Source organism: Pollachius pollachius, assembly GCF_949987615.1.
Source record: "Pollachius pollachius genome assembly, chromosome: 1".
Taxonomy (NCBI): domain Eukaryota; kingdom Metazoa; phylum Chordata; class Actinopteri; order Gadiformes; family Gadidae; genus Pollachius; species Pollachius pollachius.
Window position 1 is genome coordinate 1,999,220 of NC_136934.1, and position 20,177 is coordinate 2,019,396.

General features: G+C 51.5%; 1 protein-coding gene across 1 annotated transcript in view; it reads left to right on the forward strand.

Annotated features, from left to right (window-relative positions):
- Positions 1-135: 135 nt before the first annotated feature.
- Positions 136-20,177, forward strand: part of slc4a5a (solute carrier family 4 member 5a) — a gene marked incomplete at both ends in the record, with an annotated part of 28,342 nt that continues 8,300 nt past the window's right edge. Inside the window, 18 exons of the mRNA XM_079734366.1 lie at positions 136-193; positions 1,617-1,868; positions 4,565-4,694; positions 5,299-5,459; positions 5,837-5,989; positions 6,869-6,949; positions 7,782-7,837; positions 10,004-10,161; positions 10,585-10,672; positions 12,780-12,934; positions 13,421-13,549; positions 13,765-13,939; positions 14,705-14,838; positions 15,546-15,817; positions 16,867-16,901; positions 17,802-17,993; positions 18,961-19,074; positions 19,469-19,630. Coding sequence (XP_079590492.1) covers positions 136-193; positions 1,617-1,868; positions 4,565-4,694; positions 5,299-5,459; positions 5,837-5,989; positions 6,869-6,949; positions 7,782-7,837; positions 10,004-10,161; positions 10,585-10,672; positions 12,780-12,934; positions 13,421-13,549; positions 13,765-13,939; positions 14,705-14,838; positions 15,546-15,817; positions 16,867-16,901; positions 17,802-17,993; positions 18,961-19,074; positions 19,469-19,630 — 2,505 coding nt within the window. The remainder of the gene's footprint in view (positions 194-1,616; positions 1,869-4,564; positions 4,695-5,298; positions 5,460-5,836; positions 5,990-6,868; positions 6,950-7,781; positions 7,838-10,003; positions 10,162-10,584; positions 10,673-12,779; positions 12,935-13,420; positions 13,550-13,764; positions 13,940-14,704; positions 14,839-15,545; positions 15,818-16,866; positions 16,902-17,801; positions 17,994-18,960; positions 19,075-19,468; positions 19,631-20,177) is intronic.

The following is a 20,177-nucleotide window of genomic DNA, read 5'->3' on the forward strand; positions in this document are numbered from 1 at the left end:
CCCACCCACCCACTCACCCACTCACTCACTCACTCACCCACCCACCCACCCACCCACTCACCCACCCACCCACTCACTCAGTAACTGGTATGTGTGTGCTGTCTAAGGACTTGTATTCTCTGTTTCCGTGACAGCATGGACCATGGAGACAGAGGGACAGGGATCTCCCATCTTCGCTATGAGGAAGAGGAGGGTGAGTCTATGTGTGTGTGTGTGTGTGTGTTTGTGTGTGTGATGCACAGTTGTGTACCTGTGGTGTATCTACCTGCTGTGTGTGTCCCCGGTTAACAATACACAAACACACAGTCCAACCTCTCTGTTCTACAACACATTATTAACCAGCGGGATTTGGAAAGGTTGTCTGTTCCCCTTGCTCATGGGCGCTTAGACAGAACAGTGTGATTAGAGTATTTAGCGATGCGATAGGGAACATAATGAATCCATCTTCTCTTTAACATGTATAGTGTATCTCGGAGCAGCAGCGATTAATAACGGATCTAATTAGAGCGTCTATTGATGTTATTGGATGCTACTCAGCCGTTCAGCCATTAACCATTTAGTGTGCAGCGGTGAACTCATGAATGCTCTTTTCAAACTGAGGACGCCCAGCTCTGCAGAAGACTCTGTTCTGCTTTGTAGCTCTGCTTTCTATCAATGGGCCGAGGTTATTACCCACATTCAAATCTAAATTTCAATTATATCACTCAATCGAAAGAACCATTGTGGTGAAGTCTGAAGTTAGTGAAAATAGTACGAAAAAGAAAATGCCCTTGAATCACTAATTAAATATTAAGAATGGTGTCGAAGAAATGATGATCATCACTTCTGGTGACCCCATCAACTGATTGGATTATTGAAACACTAAAGATTCCAGTCCTCAGTGTTTTAATAATCCACTCAGTTGATGACATTTGGGTTACGTGTTCTCTACTTAAGACAGACAGACAGACAGGACAGTAGAGGCGGACAGGACGGTAGAGGCGGACAGGACGGTAGGGACAGACGTCGTGCGTTGAAAGAGAGAGGGATTGACGTATGGCATCAAAAGGCCGGAACAGAACCCTGCGTCCATTCCTTGAGACACCCGGGTCTGTGAAGGAAGCCACAGCTACTGCATACGGTGACCGTGGTGGTAATGTTACGTATTTTAAACACATAAGCTGTAATTACTATACATAGCCACAGGGGGTAGAACACATAAGCTGTAATTACTATACATAGACACAGGGGGCAGAACACATAAGCTGTAATTACTATACATAGCCACAAGGGGCAGGACACATAAGCTGCAATAACTATTTCAGCCATAGAGGGCAGCACCTTTAGAAAGGTGAGAATAGCGAAACCGGTGCGTTTTATAGGCCACGCATACTCAGTATAAAAGCAAGAATTGAAGCCCGAGGATTTTGAGAAACATCCGGCAAGCCATAGAGAGAGATAGGTAGAGAGGATTGCTGTTTGTCGCTCCGCACGTGCGTAATACAATTCCCCTCCTTCTGCTTCGTAGTTACCATACCGAAATACTTAAGTAAATAAAGTGAGTTCAAAGCGATCCTGATTAGACGACTTTCCTTGAAGAAGAACGCAACAGTAACCGTGGCGATGCCTCCCCCCAGACCACCAGTCCATCTACATCGGGGTCCCGGTGCCCCGGGGGTACAGACGCAAGCGCCGCCGCCGGCGTTCGAGCCGCGACACGTCGGACCCGGAGCGGGACCGGCGCTACGCCAATCAGAGACCCCTCCCCCCTCCGCAGCATCCTCAGCATCAGGACCACCAGCGCTACGAGCGACGGCTAGACCTGGAGGAGGGGCCGGGGGACCCCCTCGGGGAACACCCCCACCACGCCCCCAACATCCACCGCACCAGTGAGTCACAGCATGGACGTCACCCGAGGTCACATGACCTCAGTGTGATGTCACAGGACACCCGCCACACGAGTGAGTCAGACCAGGGTGCTGGTACCGCTGGGTCACATGACGTAACGTGATGTCAGTGTGATGTCACCGTGACATCAGCGTGATGTCATTGTGATGTCAGCGTGATGTCACCTGTGATGTCAGCGTGATGTCACCTGTGATGTCACATAGCATCAGCGTGACGTCACATGATGCACAAATTAGGTGCCATTTTATTATCATAGATTTGTTTTAATCGTTCGGTTGTCTGCGCCATTGTCATTTAAAAGCCCAAATCACAGATGATGGATGGAGAAAAGCCGCACTCAGAACAAAGAAAGAACAACAGAACAAATACAGTCAGCTTTTCACGTTTTAAATAAAGAGAAAGTGGGACATCAGCCACACAGAGAGGAGACACAGAGCGCCCCAGTGAAGTGTGAGCTGCAGAAATAAAGATTTCATCGATCACTGAATTCTCATTACTGGCTTCGTTCCAGTGAAGGCTAGCTGTAAGCTGTTTTCTGGGCCAATGGCAGCTAATGTAATTAACTTGAGAAGGTTACCGCTGCCTCTGTTGAGCTCCCTCTGGTCTCAGGAACGTACAGGAGAGAGAACCGCTATGGTATTGCTGAGTGAAATGGAACAAAGATAAGCCACCCTCATTGCAAACATTACGACGACACAAACTGTGAGAGGTTTCATTTCCATTCATAGTGAAATAAAGGAAAGTACAGAGACATCCTATTCTGCATAAATCACTTTTGAATAAATTACATGCAGGGATGTTTTGAACAAGCGGTCGGTTTTTTCCGCTCATCGCTCATGGAGCAGCGCGGTCTGATTCGCTGCCAGAGCGCCGATGACTAGCCGATCAAAGTCATTGATCGCCGACCGAGCTTAACGGAAAACCTATGGAGGACACATAATCCCTCACATGTGGCCTGAACCAGGCAGAGGAAGAGATACGACTATTGATACTGAAACTGTAGCATAGCAAACGTCGCTAGCATAGCATAGCGTCATTAGCATAGCTAAGTACTTTGATGAATTGACCCTGATTGATCAGTGAGAACATTTAGCTAGCTAGAATAGCATTATTTAATTGCCCTTAATTGTTCGATCTATTCATCGGCATGGAATAGAGCTGGTGGAGATTCATTTAGCATATCTGTGATTTGTAAGTTAGCTAGCTGCATTTCTAATAGGGGAGCTCCTGACCTAGCACTCTTAGCTCGGGCTAGCTCCTGACCTAGCGCTCTGAGCTTCGGCTAGCTCCTGACCTAGCGCTCTGAGCTTCAGCTAGCTCCTGACCTAGTGCTCTGCGCTCCGGCTAGCTCCTGATCTAGCGCTCTGAGCTTCTGCTAGCTCCTGGCGCTGTGAGCTCCGGCTAGCTTACTCGGAGAGTAAAATATGGAGGTTGCGATAACCGTCGTGCTGAGCTAGTCCAAAAGTCACAGCTAATCCATCGGTTAGCCTGCAGGCACAACGTTTAAATTACAGTCCGTGATGAGTCATCATGAGACTCATCGTACGGAAATTGAATTCAGCGGTGGCCAGGTGCTGGAGAGAAACCGGTTCAAACCGGAGCTTATCTGACCCGCGAGGCCTTCCAGGTGTTCGTCGAAGCGTGTCCGTCTAATATCACCACGGTTACAGTCCAGGTGTCTCCAGCATGCCTGAGAGCAGGAGACGGTTTATAGGATCAGCAAACTGAAGGCACATCGTAGGTGGCTATGTTCCACATGATGATCATGTTATCACACGTAAATACTTAAAATATATTAAGTTGACCTTAAAGGTTGAAGACGTTAGGTTGGTTGTGATATAATATATATATATATATATAGACATCACAAAGGGAATGATGTCTGCGTTGATGAAAGAAGCATGTCCATTCACGCTATAACATTAAATCATATTCCCCATTTAAACTCACTAATGTATATATTTATAAAAATAATATCAACCTAATCATTTTATTTGGCTCCATGATGGAGACAAAATCCCCAAATCACTAGCAGAATGTTAGCATCTTGATAGCATCTTGATAGTGTGTCTTAGCTTGACATACATACATTTCACATTTAGGGGCATATAGCAGACGCTACCAACATGCTTTTGTTAGCATGTTGGTAGCGGATGATGTAAGCGTGTCGACCACACATTTGTAGCATTTTCTGCGCAATAAGCATGATGGTAGCATGCTGATGTTAGCATAGCATAACTTGTTGAAAATGTTTACATATCGAAGCATGTTGTAGGTACATCTTTAGCTTGCGTGTCATAAGCCTGTCTTAAGCATGTTTTCAGAGCTTCATTAGCATCTCTGTAGCTCATCGCTTGCAAGTCATAAGTATGTGTTTACCACTTCATTAGTATGTGTTTAGTACTTCATTAGCATGTGTTCAGCTCGTCTCTAGCATGTCATAAGTATGTGTTAAGTGCTTCATTAGCATGTGTTTTAGCCTCATTAGCATGTGTTTAGTGCTTCATTAGTATGTGTTAAGTGCTTCATTAGCATGTGTTTTAGCCCCATTAGCATGTGGTCAGCTGGTCGCTAGCAGGCCACTAGCATGTGTTTAGCGCTTCCTTAGGATGTGTTTAGCACTTCCTTAGCATGTGTTAGCTCGTGGCTAGCGGCTCACCGGCCTGTCCCCTCCCAGTATCCCCGGCGGCGGAGCGGCTTCGCTACATCCTGGGGGAGGATGACGAGCTCCCCACGCCCACGCTGTTCACTGAGATGGACACGCTACAGCAGGACGGGGACGAGCTGGAGTGGAAGGAGACGGCCAGGTCACACCACACGCACAGATACACACGCACACGCACACACACAGGGCCGTAGCACCAAATTCTGGGCACCGTATACAAGAGGTATTGATGGGGGGGGGGGGGGGGGGGGGGGCTCCTACCGCTAGGAGATGGTACAAGGTTCAACAGACATCATTTCTTTTTTTTCTTTTTTATTCCCATGGGCCCCCCTCTGCCTTGGGCCCCCCCACAACTCTGTAATTTATACCCGCAGCCCGGCGGCTCTGCACACACACACACACACACACACACACACACACACACACACACACACACACACACACACACACACACACACTTATACGACACACACACACTTATACATATCTCTCTCCCCCCCCCCCCTCTCTCTCTCTCTCTCTCTCTCTCTCTCTCTCTCTCTCTCTCTCTCCCTCTCTCTCTCCTCTCTCTCTCCCTCTTTCTCTCTCTCTCCCTCTCTCCTCTCTCCTCTCTCCCCTCTCTCTCTCTCTCTCTCTCTCTCTCTCTCCTCTCTCTCTCTCCCTCTTTCTCTCTCTCTCTCTCTCTCTCTCTCTGTCTCTCTCTCTCTCTCTCTCTCTCTCTCTCTCTCTCTCTCCCCTCCCTGCAGGTGGGTGAAGTTCGAGGAGAAGGTGGAGGAGGGTGGGGAGAGGTGGAGTAAGCCCCACGTCTCCACCCTGTCACTGCACAGCCTGTTTGAGCTGCGGACCTGCCTGCAGACCGGGGCCGTGCTGCTGGACCTGGAGGGCTACTCCCTGCCCCAGATCGTTGGTGGGTCGTCTGGGTCTGAGTCTGGCTCTGGGTCTGGTGGTCTTGGTCTGGGGCTGGGTCTGGGAGGGGGGTCTGGGTCTGGGTGTGTTTTGGTTCTCGGAGTGGTTCAGGGTTGGGTCTGGTTGGGTCCGGTCTGGTTGGGTCTGATCTGGTTTGGCTGGGGTATGGGTCTGGTCTTCAGTGGGGATTGGGTCTAGGATTGGGTCTGATCTGGTCTAGGATTGGGTCTGGGATCGAGTCTGTTTTGGGGTCCAGTCCACCTGCTGAACCAGTCTGTGTTGATGTGGTGGTCCAGTCCACCTGGTGATCCGGTCTGTGTTGATGTGGTGGTCCAGTCCACCTGGTGAACCTGTCTGTGTTGATGTGGTGGTCCTCAGACGAGATCATCGAGAAGCAGATCCAGGAGGGCGGGATCACGGCGGACCAGAGGGAGAACATCAGCTTCGTGCTGCTGAGGAAACACCGGCACCAGACCAAGAAGCCCATGCACCGCTCGCTGGCCGACATCGGCAAGACCGGGGGCGCCGCCAGTGAGGAGCGCACGCACACACGCACGCACGCACGCACGCACGCACACACATGCACACACATGCACACACACACTCACACCAGCATACGCGCATACGCAAGCACACATACACCCACACACACGCACGCACAGGCAAACGCCTAGGCACATGCACATGCACGCACACACGCAGACGCAAGTGCACACACGCACACACACATGCACACGCATGCACACACACACACTCACACACAGATACAGACCCGAGCAAAACCTCCGATGTTTAATGTTTCCCTTGCTGTGACTAATCCATTTTCACAGTCACTCAGAACATATTTTTATTTCAGATGTTGTGGCGTGAAATAAAACAATTCATTGGAGAGCTGATCTGATATGCTGATCTGAAATGAAAAAAAAAAAATTCATGTGAAAGTATTAAACACAAACCGTCGACTGGGTCATTGATTATGTACATATTTGACATTCTAACAAGGGTAGGGTCGTTAGTCTTTGATGGGGTCAGACTAGGAGTGTTGTTCACACACTATGCATACCCTGACTGTGATGGTTATGATTACGATTATGTATACATTACAGTCGGGTCGTTAGCCCTAATGAACCGTGATTATGACACATGATGCCAGCGCGTCCGAACCCTATAGGAACACGTCATAGCGTAGCGAGTCGCGGGCGCCACACGGGCGCCACACGTGTGAGCGCGTCTCTGTTCCTCTGGCCTATCGCTCACCTCCGGAGCGCTCTGACCACATGCTCTGTAACGAGCGCGCGGATCATCACCAGACGCCTGGCGCGTCGCTGTTTGATGAGGGGATTAGCGATGGCGGCCGGTCGTCATGGCGATGTGCCTCTGTGTTCCTGACTGTCTTGGTTTGCGTTGCAGACCGCGGCCCCGCGGCCCCCGGCTTCCGCTCCACAGAGGACCTCCGGCTGAAGCAGCAGGCGGCCAGCTACGGACGCCTGCGTGAGTGCCTGTTACAGAGTTTATTTTAGAAAAAACAGAGAAATTATTTTAGAAACCTGATTCTGTATTTATTGTATTCATTTCATCTAATCTCCATTCAATTTCAGAAATCGGAGTTAATGAAACACTTTCAGCTAAAATCGAGAATGTCCCTATCCTCTCCTGGAATGCGATGCCTCATAGGCATTGCTTTCCTGTGGCAAACATCCACCTAAACCGTCACCACCAGCACCCTCCGCCTTCTCCCTCATCCACCCTCCCCTCCCCAACATACCACATGGGTCGATGGGTCGGTGGCTGAGGGCTGACGGTGTGCATGCTGACCGGTCGAACAGTGGCAGCGTTGTGCTAATTCAGCACGCAGCGATCGATGGGGTCCTGCTCTACAACACAGATACTGATTAATTAATCAATTTACTATACCCATGAACCCTGACCCCATCGAGCTGAAGCTGATGTATTCCAGGCACCTGACTCCTTAACAAAGCAGGCTCTGTGTAGCCCACTGCACCAGAGACACAGAAACACAGTCAGCCCATCTACAGAGGAGTGAAGAGATGGGGGACTCACCTGAGACCGTAGATTACCTGCCGAGCCTGAGGGTCGTTTAGACCAGCCAATGAAAGGCCTGAGCCGACGGGCCTCGATGACAGCGTGGCAGGTGTTAGGTGTGCAGGTGTTACCTCCTCCGCCCTCGTCTCCACAGCTCCCCTCAGCGGCCTCACACGACGACTGAACTGAAAATGAAGGAATAATATAAATACATAAAGAATACTCGCTCTCTCTCTCTCTCTCTCTCTCTCTCTCTCTCTCTCTCTCTCTCTCCCCCCAGGCCACGCCCAGAGTCAGAGTATGAATGACATTGGGGACACGCCCAGCAGCGACCAGGTGAGTCCGCGGCCCTCGCCTCACCAGACTCCCCTCCCCCCTCCCCTTTTAATAAATTTGTCACAACCTTTGACCTCTGGTGTTAACCTCTGACATTACCCGACTGGAGACCGGTGTCTTGCTACCCTAAAGGCCGTGCACTCTCAGATGAAACACAGAGGCTCCGGTCTGTGATTCCACAGCTTACCCCAGTCAGGGTCCAGTGAGCAGCGCTCAGGTTCCCAGTCACAGATCAGTGCGCAGGGGTCGCTGTCGTCTCTGAAACGCTTGACATCCAGACCTCCTCAACCGTGTCAACAAGTCCCAGTGAAATAGAACATGGAAGGAGTAAAGCAAATAGCGACGAGGTGAAAGACCAAACAGTAAAGTGAGCGAAAGCGTTTCAAACACGGCCGTGCCCTTCCTTAACTGCTCCTGACGTCAGAGTTGACACCCGTCTCCCCCCCGAGGTGCGTCAGAGCGGTGCGTCAGCGCAGTGTGTGTGACGGTGACACGCGACGGTCCGACAGCGGGGAACGTGCTCCGCGGGCGAGGGGGTTTGGGGGGTGGGGGGGGTTGGGCCCGGTGCCTCCATTTTGATTCCGCCGTAATTGCAGAGATAACCTTTTCCCTGCGCGTCCCCTTCAGCCCTGTGCCGCTGCCTTAATGAACACGTGGTTGCCGTGGCGACGCCGCCTCTCCTCCATCACTCATGGCGACGGAGGAGAGGAGCGATGGAGGAGGCGAACGCGGAAACAATCGTAGTGCCTAAATCCCTCATCCTAGAGTCCCGGGGAGGCTATGACGGGAGCTGTCAGGGCCTGTCACTCCGCGGCGGGGCTCTCGATGGGTCAGGGTTCAGCGGCGTCGTTCGTTGAACACCTCGTCCGTCAATGTAAATGTTATGTTGGGGGAACGAACCAATCAAAGGCCGACAGGACAAAAGGGTGTCAGAGTGAATACAGAGCCGGGATCAGGGCGACACGGAGCCGGAACACGGGGGTTTGAAGCCTGTGTGCCCGTGGTGAAGTGGCAGTCGTATGCTCCAACGGGCCTGGGATTGATCCGTATTGTATTTCACACGTTGCATCTAGGTCACGTCCCACAATGGCTCGGTAATTGCTAGATTTGCTTTGTGCTGCTTTATGTGTGGGATTGAATGTGTGTGTGTGTGTGTGTGTGTGTGTGTGTGTGTGTGTGTGTGTGAGCATTGATGTGCATGTGTGTGCATCCCTGCATACATTCTTGTGTGTTTTATACATGTGCATGTGTGTATCCTTGTATGCGTGATATACATGTATGTGTGAGCATCTGTGGTCTATGGCCTTTACACTGAGCCTTTTGTCCGGGGCGCTCATGTGGGGCCTAGGTCTTGGGCCCTCACACTGAGCCTGGGGCCCAATGGGGCCTGGAGTCTGTGAGTCATTTTACCGAAGGTGGAAGGAGAGTACAAAGCCTTCACCCCAGTATGTTCGGGGGCGTCCCTCTGTCCCTCTCTCACCATCAGCTACTGGACTACCAGCTACACGATGTAGTTTGACCATCTCACTCTTTTCCCGAACCTTACTGAGTTTGTTCGCGCTGTCAAAATGTTTGAGTTGTTTTGACATTTTTTCAGTATATTTTCGTTGTATTTTTTTGTTATTCGTATCTTGTGGTATTCTACTGCTGTGCTGTACGTTTCCTGTCTGGGATCAATAGCGTTGAACTGTCAAGAGTAGAACTTGTTAGTTAGTGGGATAGAGTCAGGTCTGTATAGAGCAGCACCTGGACAGGCCGTCCTGCTATCACTGGACTGAATCCTGGTCAAATCTCACTCTGCAGCGGAGCAGAAGTCAGGATAACACCCTGCTCCATCGATCAGGTCCAACTGTCATGGAGACTGCGAGCCGAGGCTGATAAATATTTCACTGTCTCGACATGCCATTCTCTCCCTCCTCCATCTCTCGCCCTCTCCCCCCTTCCTCTCTCTCTCTCCCCCTCCCCTCTCTCCTCCCCCCTCTCTCTTCCACCCTTCTCTCCCTCCACCATCTCTCACCCTCTCCCCCCTTCCTCTCTCTCTCTCCCCCTCCCTCTCTCCCTCCCTCTCTCTTCCTCCCCCTGCCTCTCTCCCTCCCTCCCTCCCCTCTCTCTCTCCCCTCTCCATGTCCAACCCCCCCACCTCCCTCCTCCCCCTCCCTCCCCCAGCTGAAGAACAAGTTCATGAAGAAGATCCCGCGTGATGCGGAGGCGTCCAACGTGCTGGTGGGGGAGGTGGACTTCCTGGACAAGCCCTTCGTGGCGTTCGTGCGGCTGGAGCAGGCCACCACCCTGGGAGGGCTGACGGAGGTCCCGGTGCCCACCAGGTGGGGGCCCCACCCTGCCTCGTATCACTCCGTGTCATGTCTTGTGATCTGTGTTGTATCATCTACTTTATACCTCAGATATGATATAAGGTGTTGATCAACACTTTATATCATATCTGATGTCACGTCATATACTATGTGTCACTTTATCATGTCATGTCTCACATGCCTTTTTGTAATTGATGTAACATCCTCCCATGTTATGTTAATATAACATGTTACAATAAGAGTGGTCAGTCCATCAATACGTGCATCAGTTGTGTGTTTGGCGTCGTTCCTTTGATATCGTTCTATCATACCAACTCTCAACCAAACTCAACTCTCTTTCAACACGGCCCCATCCCAGACCCATCCCAGCGTACTAACCCCCCCTGCCCGCAGCAGACCCACTGAAGCCCTGTCCGTTTGTCGGCTCCTCGCCAGGTTCCTGTTCGTCCTGCTGGGGCCCCTGGGCAAGGCCAAAGCCTACAACCAGATCGGCCGCGCCATGGCAACGCTCATGGTGGACGATGTAAGACTTGCTTCTCCACGACTGCTCTATACACCGTCTGCTAACGAGTGCCCTACTCCGCTAACGAGCAACCTAATCCACTAACAAGTGCTGTAGTCCACTAACGAGCGCCCTAGTCCACTAACGAGTGCCCTAGTCTGCTAACGAGTGCCCTAGTCCGCTTACGAGCGCTCTAGTCCACTAACGAGTGCCCTAGTCCGCTAATGAGCGCTCAAGTTCACTTACGAGCGCTCTAGTCCGCTAACGAGCGCACCAGTCCACTATCGAGCGCCCTAGTCCGCTTACGAGCGCCCTAGTCCGCTTACGAGCGCCCTAGTCCGCTAACGAGCGCCCTAGTCCATTAATGAGTGCTCTAGTCCCCTATCGAGCGCACTAGTCCACTAACAAGCGTTCTAGTCCACTAACAAGCGCACTGGTCCTCTAACAAGCGCTTTAGTCCGCTAACTAGCGCTCTAGTCTGCTAATGAGCGCTCTAGTCCACTAATGTTCTAGCGTTCTAGTTTTTCTCCATTCGTTAACAAGTGTTCTAGTTAGACATCCGTTAACGAGCGTTCTAGTTAAACCATCTGTTAACGAGTGTTCTAGTTAGGCCGTCCACTAACGAGCACTCTAGTTATACCCTCCGCTAACAAGAGAGCGGGGATCAATCAGTCAGACCGTCTCTCTGTTTAAAGAGCTCCTGTTTTAACACATAATGATGTGTTGTGTTTAATGATATGATTATAGGGAAGGATTCAAACGGATTGATGTGCTCTTTATCGGGTCATGGCAGCTGCCAAAACAAGGCCATAATCAAAATGAATTTTAATTGAATGATTACTTGTCATGATAGACTCAAATAAAAAAACGATCACGGTACTCAAACAACGTCTGGTGTCGTTTAAAGCCTCCATTTTCTTGCCGGGACTCAGAGCTGCATGTCATCGCTGCCCTCTTTGATACCCATGATGCCTCAGATCATGACGATTTGTGCATGGTGTGTGTGGGGTCTCTCTGGGAGAGCAGCAGTTATTAACACCGGGGAGAGTAGTCTGTGTCAGTGAGCAGCAGCTATCCGTCATTGAGCGAGACGTCCTGGGACCACCTGCCCCTTTAGTGTTTCCGTATTGGTCTTGGATGAAGCGTCTGCTGAATGAACCGTAACAAGGTTCGGAGGGGAAGGGATGCAGGGTCAGAGCCATGTCTCGCTCAGCTCTACGGGGTCGTGGCCTTCCTCTTCACAGGACAGACGTTCCTCTTCCCCCCGGCTGATATACTGCGGTTAGATGAGGCGAAGCGTGGGGCGGGGAGCGGGAAATCGACGAGGTCGGAGCTACTGCAGGCAACACAGGAACCAGGAGCCTGCCTCGGAACAGGACACAGGGAGCCTGCCTCTAGAGAGGATACCAGGAGCCTGCCTCTGAACAGGACACAGGGAGCCTGCCTCTAGAGAGGATACCAGGAGCCTGCCTCTAGAGAGGATACCAGGAGCCTGCCTCTAGAGAGGATACCAGGAGTCTGCCTCTAGAGGATACCAGGAGCCTGCCTCTAGAGAGGATACCAGGAGCCTGCCTCTAGAGAGGATACCAGGAGTCTGCCTCTAGACAGGGTACCAGGAGCCAGCCTCTAGAGAGGATACCAGGAGCCTGCCTCTAGAGAGGATACCAGGAGTCTGCCTCTAGAGGATACCAGGAGCCTGCCTCTAGAGAGGATACCAGGAGCCTGCCTCTAGAGAGGATACCAGGAGCCTGCCTCTAGAGATGATACCATGATTCAGACTCTAGAGAGGATACCAGGAGCCTGCCTCTAGAGAGGATACCAGGAGCCTGCCTCTAGAGATGATACCAGGAACCAGCCTCTAGAGAGGATACCAGGAGCCTGCCTCTAGACAGGGTACCAGGAGCCAGCCTCTAGAGAGGATACCAGGAGCCTGCCTCTAGAGAGGATACCGGGAGCCAGCCTCTATGATGTACAGTGAAATAAGAGAGACCGTTAGACAGTGCAGTGACAGATCGTTAATGAGCAGGTAGGGGTTAGACAGTGCAGTACAGAGCAGTACAGAGCAGATTGTAACCCAGAACCTTATGGCCATCTAATGCCAATCTCTGCCCTTTATCCCCCCCCCCAGCTGTTCAGCGACGTGGCGTACAAGGCCCGCGACCGTGACGACCTCATCGCCGGCATCGACGAGTTCCTGGATGAGGTCATTGTCCTCCCCCCCGGGGAGTGGGACCCCAAGATCCGGATCGAGCCGCCCAAGAAGGTCACGTCCGCCGACAAAAGGTGGGAGGTTCGCTCGCTACCAGAGCTCAGAGTGCTAGCGAACAACCTAAGGACAGAGTTGTCCTAGAATAAAGATATGACTGAAGTTATAGTGTGAAGTGGCAGGCTTTTGAAGGTATCAAATGAAATGCCTGCATGGCTGAGATGTAAACACGGCCCACAGCGAGCTAAGCTTTAATTGTGGCTCAGGAGGTAGAGCGGGTTGGCTGGTAGCCGGAAGGTTGCTAGTTCGATCCCCGGCTCCTCCCAGAGTGTCGAGGTGTCCGTGAGCAAGAAGCCTGCTCCCGAGCTGGCTGTCGCCCTGCATGGCTGACTCCGCCATCGGTGTGTGGATGTGTGCATGAATGGCTGAATGTTAGGCAGTACTTTAAAGCACTTTGAGTGGCCACTGTTAAGAAAAGAACTGTATAAAGACAGTCCATTTAGCATTGGTTCCCTCCTCTGCCTTGCCCTACGATGACCCTGACGGTGTCTTCCCCCCCCCAGGAAGTCGGTGCTGTCCCTCAACGAGCTGGGGCAGATGAACGGGAAGGCGGGAGCTGGGGGGGGTCTGAGCGAGGACGAGGAGATGCCAATCCCCCACGAGATGGGGGAGGAGCTGGCCTTCACGGGACGGTACGTATCTATCTCTCTCTCTCTCTCTCGTGATCTTAGTTCCACCCTTTGCCCACAGAGGGCGCTCTGAGTATGTGGTTTCATACTGTTGATTTTTTTTTAATATGTTTCCCCGACGACAAAGTGTGTTGTCAACTGAGTTGTCGAGTTCATTGACAACGTCCCTAAGGCTGCATTTGTGTGTGTGTGTGTGTGTGTGTGTGTGTGTGTAACAGCTTCTGCGGAGGTCTGTTCCTGGACATCAAGAGGAAGCTGCCGTGGGTGTTTAGCGACTTCTACGAGGGCTTCCACCTCCAGTCCATCTCGGCCGTACTCTTCATCTACCTGGGCTGCATCACCAACGCCATCACCTTCGGCGGGCTGCTGGGGGACGCCACAGACAACTACCAGGTAACAGGAAGTCAGGCGGACAGGTAACATGAAGTCAGGTGGTCAGGTAACAGGAAGTCAGGCGGACAGGTAACAGGGAGTCAGATGGTCAGTCAACAGAAAGTCAGGTGGATAGGTGAGCTGGAAGACAGGAGAAGTCTCTATTTTCCTCCCCTCTCTCTTCCTCCCCCCTCTCTCTTCCTCTTCTCCATCTCTCTCTCTCTCCCACCCCTCTCTCTCTTCCTCCCCTCTCTCTCTCTCTTCCTCCTCTCTCTCTCTCCTCCTCCTCTCTCTCTCCTCCTCCTCTCTCTCTCTTCCACCCCTCTCTCTCTTCCTCCTCTCTCACTCTCCTCCTCCTCTCTCTCTTCCACCCCTCTCTCTCTTCCTCCCCTCTCTCTCTCTTCCTCCTCTCTCTCTTTCTCTCCTCCATCTCTCTCATTCTCTCTCTTCCTCCTCTCTCTCTCTTTCCACCCCTCTCTCTCTCTTCCACCCCTCTCTCTCTCCTCCTCCTCTCTCTCTCTTCCACCCCTCTCTCTCTTCCTCCTCTCTCTCTCTCCTCCTCCTCTCTCTCTCTTCCACCCCTCTCTCTCTTCCTCCCCTCTCTCTCTCTTCCTCCTCTCTCTCTTTCTCTCCTCCATCTCTCTCATTCTCTCTCTTCCTCCTCCTCTCTCTCTTCCTCCCCTCTCTCTCCCCCTTCGGTACTCAAGTGTATGCAAGTGTTGAATGTATGCAGGTTGTCCAAGCCTGTTCTCCACTGGGTTGTGTTTAAACGCTGCCTCTCTCCAGGGGGTGATGGAGAGCTTCCTGGGCACGGCTCTGGCGGGGACGGTCTTCTGCCTCTTCAGCGGCCAGCCCCTCATCATCCTCAGTTCCACCGGCCCCATCCTCATCTTCGAGAAGCTGCTCTACGAGTTCAGCAAGTGAGCGCCCCCCTCTCAGAGTCTGTCTGGAACACAGCGTGTAGTTCAGATAGAGAAAGATCCCCATCCTGAGTCATTTATAGGCAGGGTGCGATTTGCCGGTGGGGATGGTGGGGATTATCCCCCCCTCTGGTTTACACGTCCTACCCTCTGCTGAATTATTTTTATCCTCGGTGGGGATAAAAATTATCCCCCCCACCCAAAGTATTTTCACCATTACATCGTAATAATTAACAACCAAAATACACAGGGTCCGTCTTCATTTTGAAACATTTTAAAATGTTTCTCAAAATTATCCCCCCCTCTGGTTTTTTCACAAATCGCACCCTGTTTATAGGATCATTTCTCATAGAGGCTTTCCACCCCTATCCTGGAGTGTGATTATGCTCACACATGAGTCCTTTGAATTCCTTGCTTCCTGAATTCCATAATGTAAACGTATGTCGTTCAGAATTTAGCGAAACAAATGATGTTCTTGCATGTCTCCCAACATGCAAGAAAAGACATAAATGCTGTTCACGAGTAAGGCGGTCCTTGTTCAAACATCATGCAGAGCTGAGCAGAGTCCCGTGTCCTCAACTAAACATCACGCTGGTTTTCTCAGAACTAGCCCTGCCCACGTTAAGACGTCACGCGTTGACCACGTGTCACGTGTCTGTAGGCCACACGGTGTCCTAACCTTACCGCGTGCCGTCCCCGCGCCCCAGGACCAACGACATCGACTACATGGAGCTGAGGCTGTGGATCGGCATCCACTCCTGCCTGCAGTGCTTCGTCCTGGTGGCCACGGACGCCAGCTACATCATCAGGTACATGACGCGCTTCACCGAGGAGGGGTTCTCCAGCCTCATCTCCTTCATCTTCATCTCCGACGCCATCAAGAAGATGGCGGGCTCCTTCAAGTACTACCCCATCAACACCGCCTTCCGGCCCGACTACGTCACCGCATACAAGTGCGAGTGTCTGGCGCCCGACCCGAGTGAGTCTCCCTGCCTTGAGGGTGGGGTGTGTGTGTGTGTGTGTGTGTTTGCTGTTAGAGTATGTGTTTTTTTGTCTGTTAACCTGTATCTTGTGTTTGTGTTTTTGGTTTGTGTTTGTGTCTAGTTTTGTGAATGTGTGTGTTTGTGATGTTGATGTCTGTTTGTGTTGTTGTGTGTGTGTGTTTCTTGTTTTGTTGGTGTGTGTTTATGTCGTTGTATGTGTGTGAGTGTGTGTGTGTGTAGCAATTATAATGATGAAATTATGACTAGTGTGTAATTTGTACTCAAACATCCTTCACCAACTTATTAAAACTCACTTCCTGGTACCTGAGATCCTTTAGCGTTGGCCTGGTCATCATGAGTCAAACCAATAGCAGTGCAGCACTCTGCTCTTTGTGATCAGGCATTCTGTGAAGCACTTCTATCCTCTTCTTTACTTCTACAAACTCCAGCCGTAGCACATTGAGTCCTAAAACTAAAGTGATGTACTGCCGTTGTAATTATTGAGCTCAGAATCAGTACAGGAGGTCATTCTGCCCAATGATATTCTGAGCGGATGAGTTAAATTAGTCCGTAGAGGCCAGGAGTTGCTTTGGTGCTTTGATCCCCCAAACCGGTCCTTCGATTAAGTCTTTATAAATCATGAACTGGGATTGAATGGGTCGTGTCAACATCCTTCCAAAAACCAGTAGAGACCAGTAGAGACTAGCAGAGACCAGTAGAGACCAGTAGAGACCAGCAGTGACCAGTAGATCCCAGTAGAGACCAGTGAGAGACCAGTAGATCCCAGTAGAGACCAGTGAGAGACCAGTAGAAATACAGTAGAGCTTGTCTTGAACACATGGGAAACATTGAGTTCTGTAACTGATTTGTCTCCTGTCTGTCTTCACCGACGTGCTCACAACATGGCCGCCGTCCCTAATCGAGTGAGTACCCCCCCCCGATGTCAGACGTCTCTCCGGACCCGTGTCCCAGCGCTGCGGCTCCAGACGCTCACGCTGTGCCGTCTGTTTCCTCCACAGTGGCTCTGATGGTCCTCATGCTTTAGCTCCCGCGCCAGATAACGCCTCTACTCTCCCCGGGGTGAGTGCCCCTCCAATCCACTTCCATCTGCCGGCGGAGTGTGTGTCACGGTGTGTGTGTGTGTGTGTGTGTGTGTGTGTGTGTGTGAGCATGCATGTGCTTGTCTGTGTGTGTGTGTGTGTCTTGGTGTGTGTCAGGGTGTGTGTGTGTGTCTGTGTGAGCATGCATGTACTTATCTGTGTGTGTGTGTGTGTGTGTGTGTCTTGGTGGGTGTGTGTGTGTGTGTGTGTGTGTGTGAGCATGCACGTGGATGTGTTTGTGTGTGTGTTTGCGTGTGTGTCGGTGTGAGCATTCACGTGCGTGTGTGTTTGTGTGTGTTTGAGTATTTGAGCATGCACGTCCGTGTGTGTTTGTGTGTGTGTGTGTGTGTGAGCATGCACATGTGTGTGTGTGTGTGTGTGTGTGTGTGTGTGTGTGTGCCTGGGTGTGTAGAGGGCGATTAAGCCGATGTTGCGCTCTGCGCTGCGATGACCTCCTGCTGGCTGACGAGGTTATCTCCCGCCCTAAGGACCCCGCGGTGCCGGACAGGCCTCGCTGAGGACGCCCCTCTGGGTACAGGCCGGCGGCCGCGGGCACTTCCTGCCCGCGCGCGCTGCCCCCGTCTGGATACTGTCGGTCTCTGTTGCCCAGTGATCGCCCCACCTCCTCCTCCTCCCTCTTAGTGGGGGGCGGTTTGGCCTCAGCATTAACTCTGACCTTCTCCCTTTATCCTCCCCATCTACCTACCTGATCACCACCCCCCCCCGCCCCACCCGACTACCATACCAACACCCCCCACCTTCACCCATCTGAAACACCACCCTCTACCGCTCACCCACCCTCACGCCCCACCCCCATCTGATGAACCACCCTCACTTCACAACCTTGCATCTCCACCCTCAATCCTCACCCGTCTCCCAGGTGAATGTGACAGATCTGGACTGGAGCCAGCTCAGTAAGAAGGAGTGCCTGACGTACGGAGGCTCGCTGCAGGGAACGTCCTGCAAGTTCGTCCCCGACCTGGCGCTCATGTCCTTCATCCTGTTCTTCGGCACCTACTCCATGACCGTGTCCCTCAAGAAGTTCAAGTTCAGCCGCTACTTCCCCACCAAGGTGAGGAGAGCCGGGAACCGAACGGTGTCACGAACATCTCAGGAGCATTGACACCCAACTTGGAACCATTCCCTCCAATCAGGGAACAGTTCGACTGCAGTAAAAACTCTTTCACCAGAGGTGGCGCTGTGACTGTGTTACTGTGTAACTTGGTTCCTTGTGGAATTGCATTACTTATGTTAATTATTCTCAAATATATGCTACCATGTATACAGAGTATCCTTTTGACCTTTGACATAGGGAGGTTGATGGGTACTGCAGGGTAGTCTGACTCGAGTGTTGAACTTTGACCCAGGGAGGTTGAGGGGTAGTGCAGGGTAGTCTGACCCGAGTGTTGACCTTTGACCCAGGAAGGTTGATGGTAAGGTTCTGGGTAGTCCGACCCCAGTGTTGACCTTTGACCTAGGGAGGATGATAGGTAGGTTGTTGCTCTACCTGTCTGCCCGTTCCGCCTGGCGACTCATGCCTGACCGATCCACCCAATCACGGCTCAAGCTCCACCCGATTGGCCGGCCCAAATAGTGAGCCTTCCTCCAGACGCTCCTGTACTCCGGAGCGTCACCAGGGAGACGGAGAGCGAGGCTGCGCTCAGGGGAACCGACTAAAGGGTAGGACATCGGTGGACGGCTGTCCAGACCTGGTGCTAACAACACGGTCTGGGTGCTTTTGGTCCTCTCAGAGACGCGAATCCTCTCCCTGACAGCCTGTCTGCTGCAATCGGGCCTCTCAGAGCCCCCCAAGGTCTAGTTATTCCATATTGAACCGACTTCAGGCACATTCGATTGGCTCAGAGTTGATGAAGTGAGACTGAGTAGTTATTCAGCCAAGGTCCAAGCCAGGAGGATTTTGGATTGTTTCTTGTCAATTTTAAGATTTACCACTGAGACATGCTTCTCTCTCTCTCTCTCTCTCTCTCTCTCTCTCTCTCTCTCTCTCTCTCTCTCTCTCTCTCTCTCTCTCTCCCCAGCTAAGGAAGCTCATCAGTGACTTCTCCATCTTCATGTCCATCATGACCTTCGTGGGCCTGGACATGCTGATGGGTCTGAAGACCCCCAAGCTCATCGTCCCCACCGAGTTAAGGGTGGGTTCCCCTCATCATCAGGGCTCCTTATCCGCTCTCAGCACTACGGGGGTTCAAACGTAGACAAATCGAAGAGTAAACACAAAATCTACAATGAAATAAATTTAAAAATAAAACAAATGTTTAAAGTAAAAGATGAGCCTGTCAGCAAATAAATGTAACATATATAACCGGAAACCTCAAAATCTGTCTACACCTGTGTAGATACACAATGTCTACTCATCAGGGACCTGGGTTGCCACTAGATTATTTCCTGTATAGTTGAGGTGATGGAGAAGTCTGACGAGCCAACGAGCCAGAACTCATCATTATGATAATAATTAGTGATTATGAAATCCAAAATATGAAGTAAAAACTATGATCTGTAACGGGCCGGTCCTGTCCCTGCCCCCAGCCGACGCGCCCGGACCGCGGCTGGCTAGTGATGCCGTTCGGGAAGAACCCCTGGTGGGTGTACCTGGCCAGCTTCGTCCCCGCCCTCCTCGTCACCATCCTCATCTTCATGGACCAGCAGATCAGCGCCGTCATCGTCAACCGCAAGGAGAACAAGCTCAAGGTACGCAGAGTTCAAGGTATGCAGAGGTCAAGACACGCAGAGGTCAAGGCACGCAGAGGTCAAGGCACGCAGAGGTCAAGGTCACAGAGGTCAAGGCACGCAGAGGTCAAGGTCACAGAGGTCAAGGAACCCTTCCGCTGGGAGTCAAACCCCCTCACCCCCTCACTCTGATCCTGTTCTGCTGCAGTGAAGTGTGAAATTGTCCCTTGTCTTGTAGGTGAGCGATGCTTTAATTTGGTAAAAGAAACAGACAGGAAAGCCTCGGTTGAACAATGATCTCATAACACCCGATTCGGTGCCTTACAATGAATTAAAATGGCTCCTTAATGCTGCTTATACTGATGCTGTCTGTCCTGCCATGCTATTTTCTCAGCCTTTAATTTCAAATATGTTGTACCAGAAAGTCTAATGATCTGGATCTAGGAATATAAGCTTTGATGAGGTTTAATTTCATAAAGGTTATACCTTCAAATATCGTACACCAGAAAGTCTAGGATCTAGTCTGGATCTAGTCTGGATCTATGTATCTGTAGTCCCACCCGGCGTT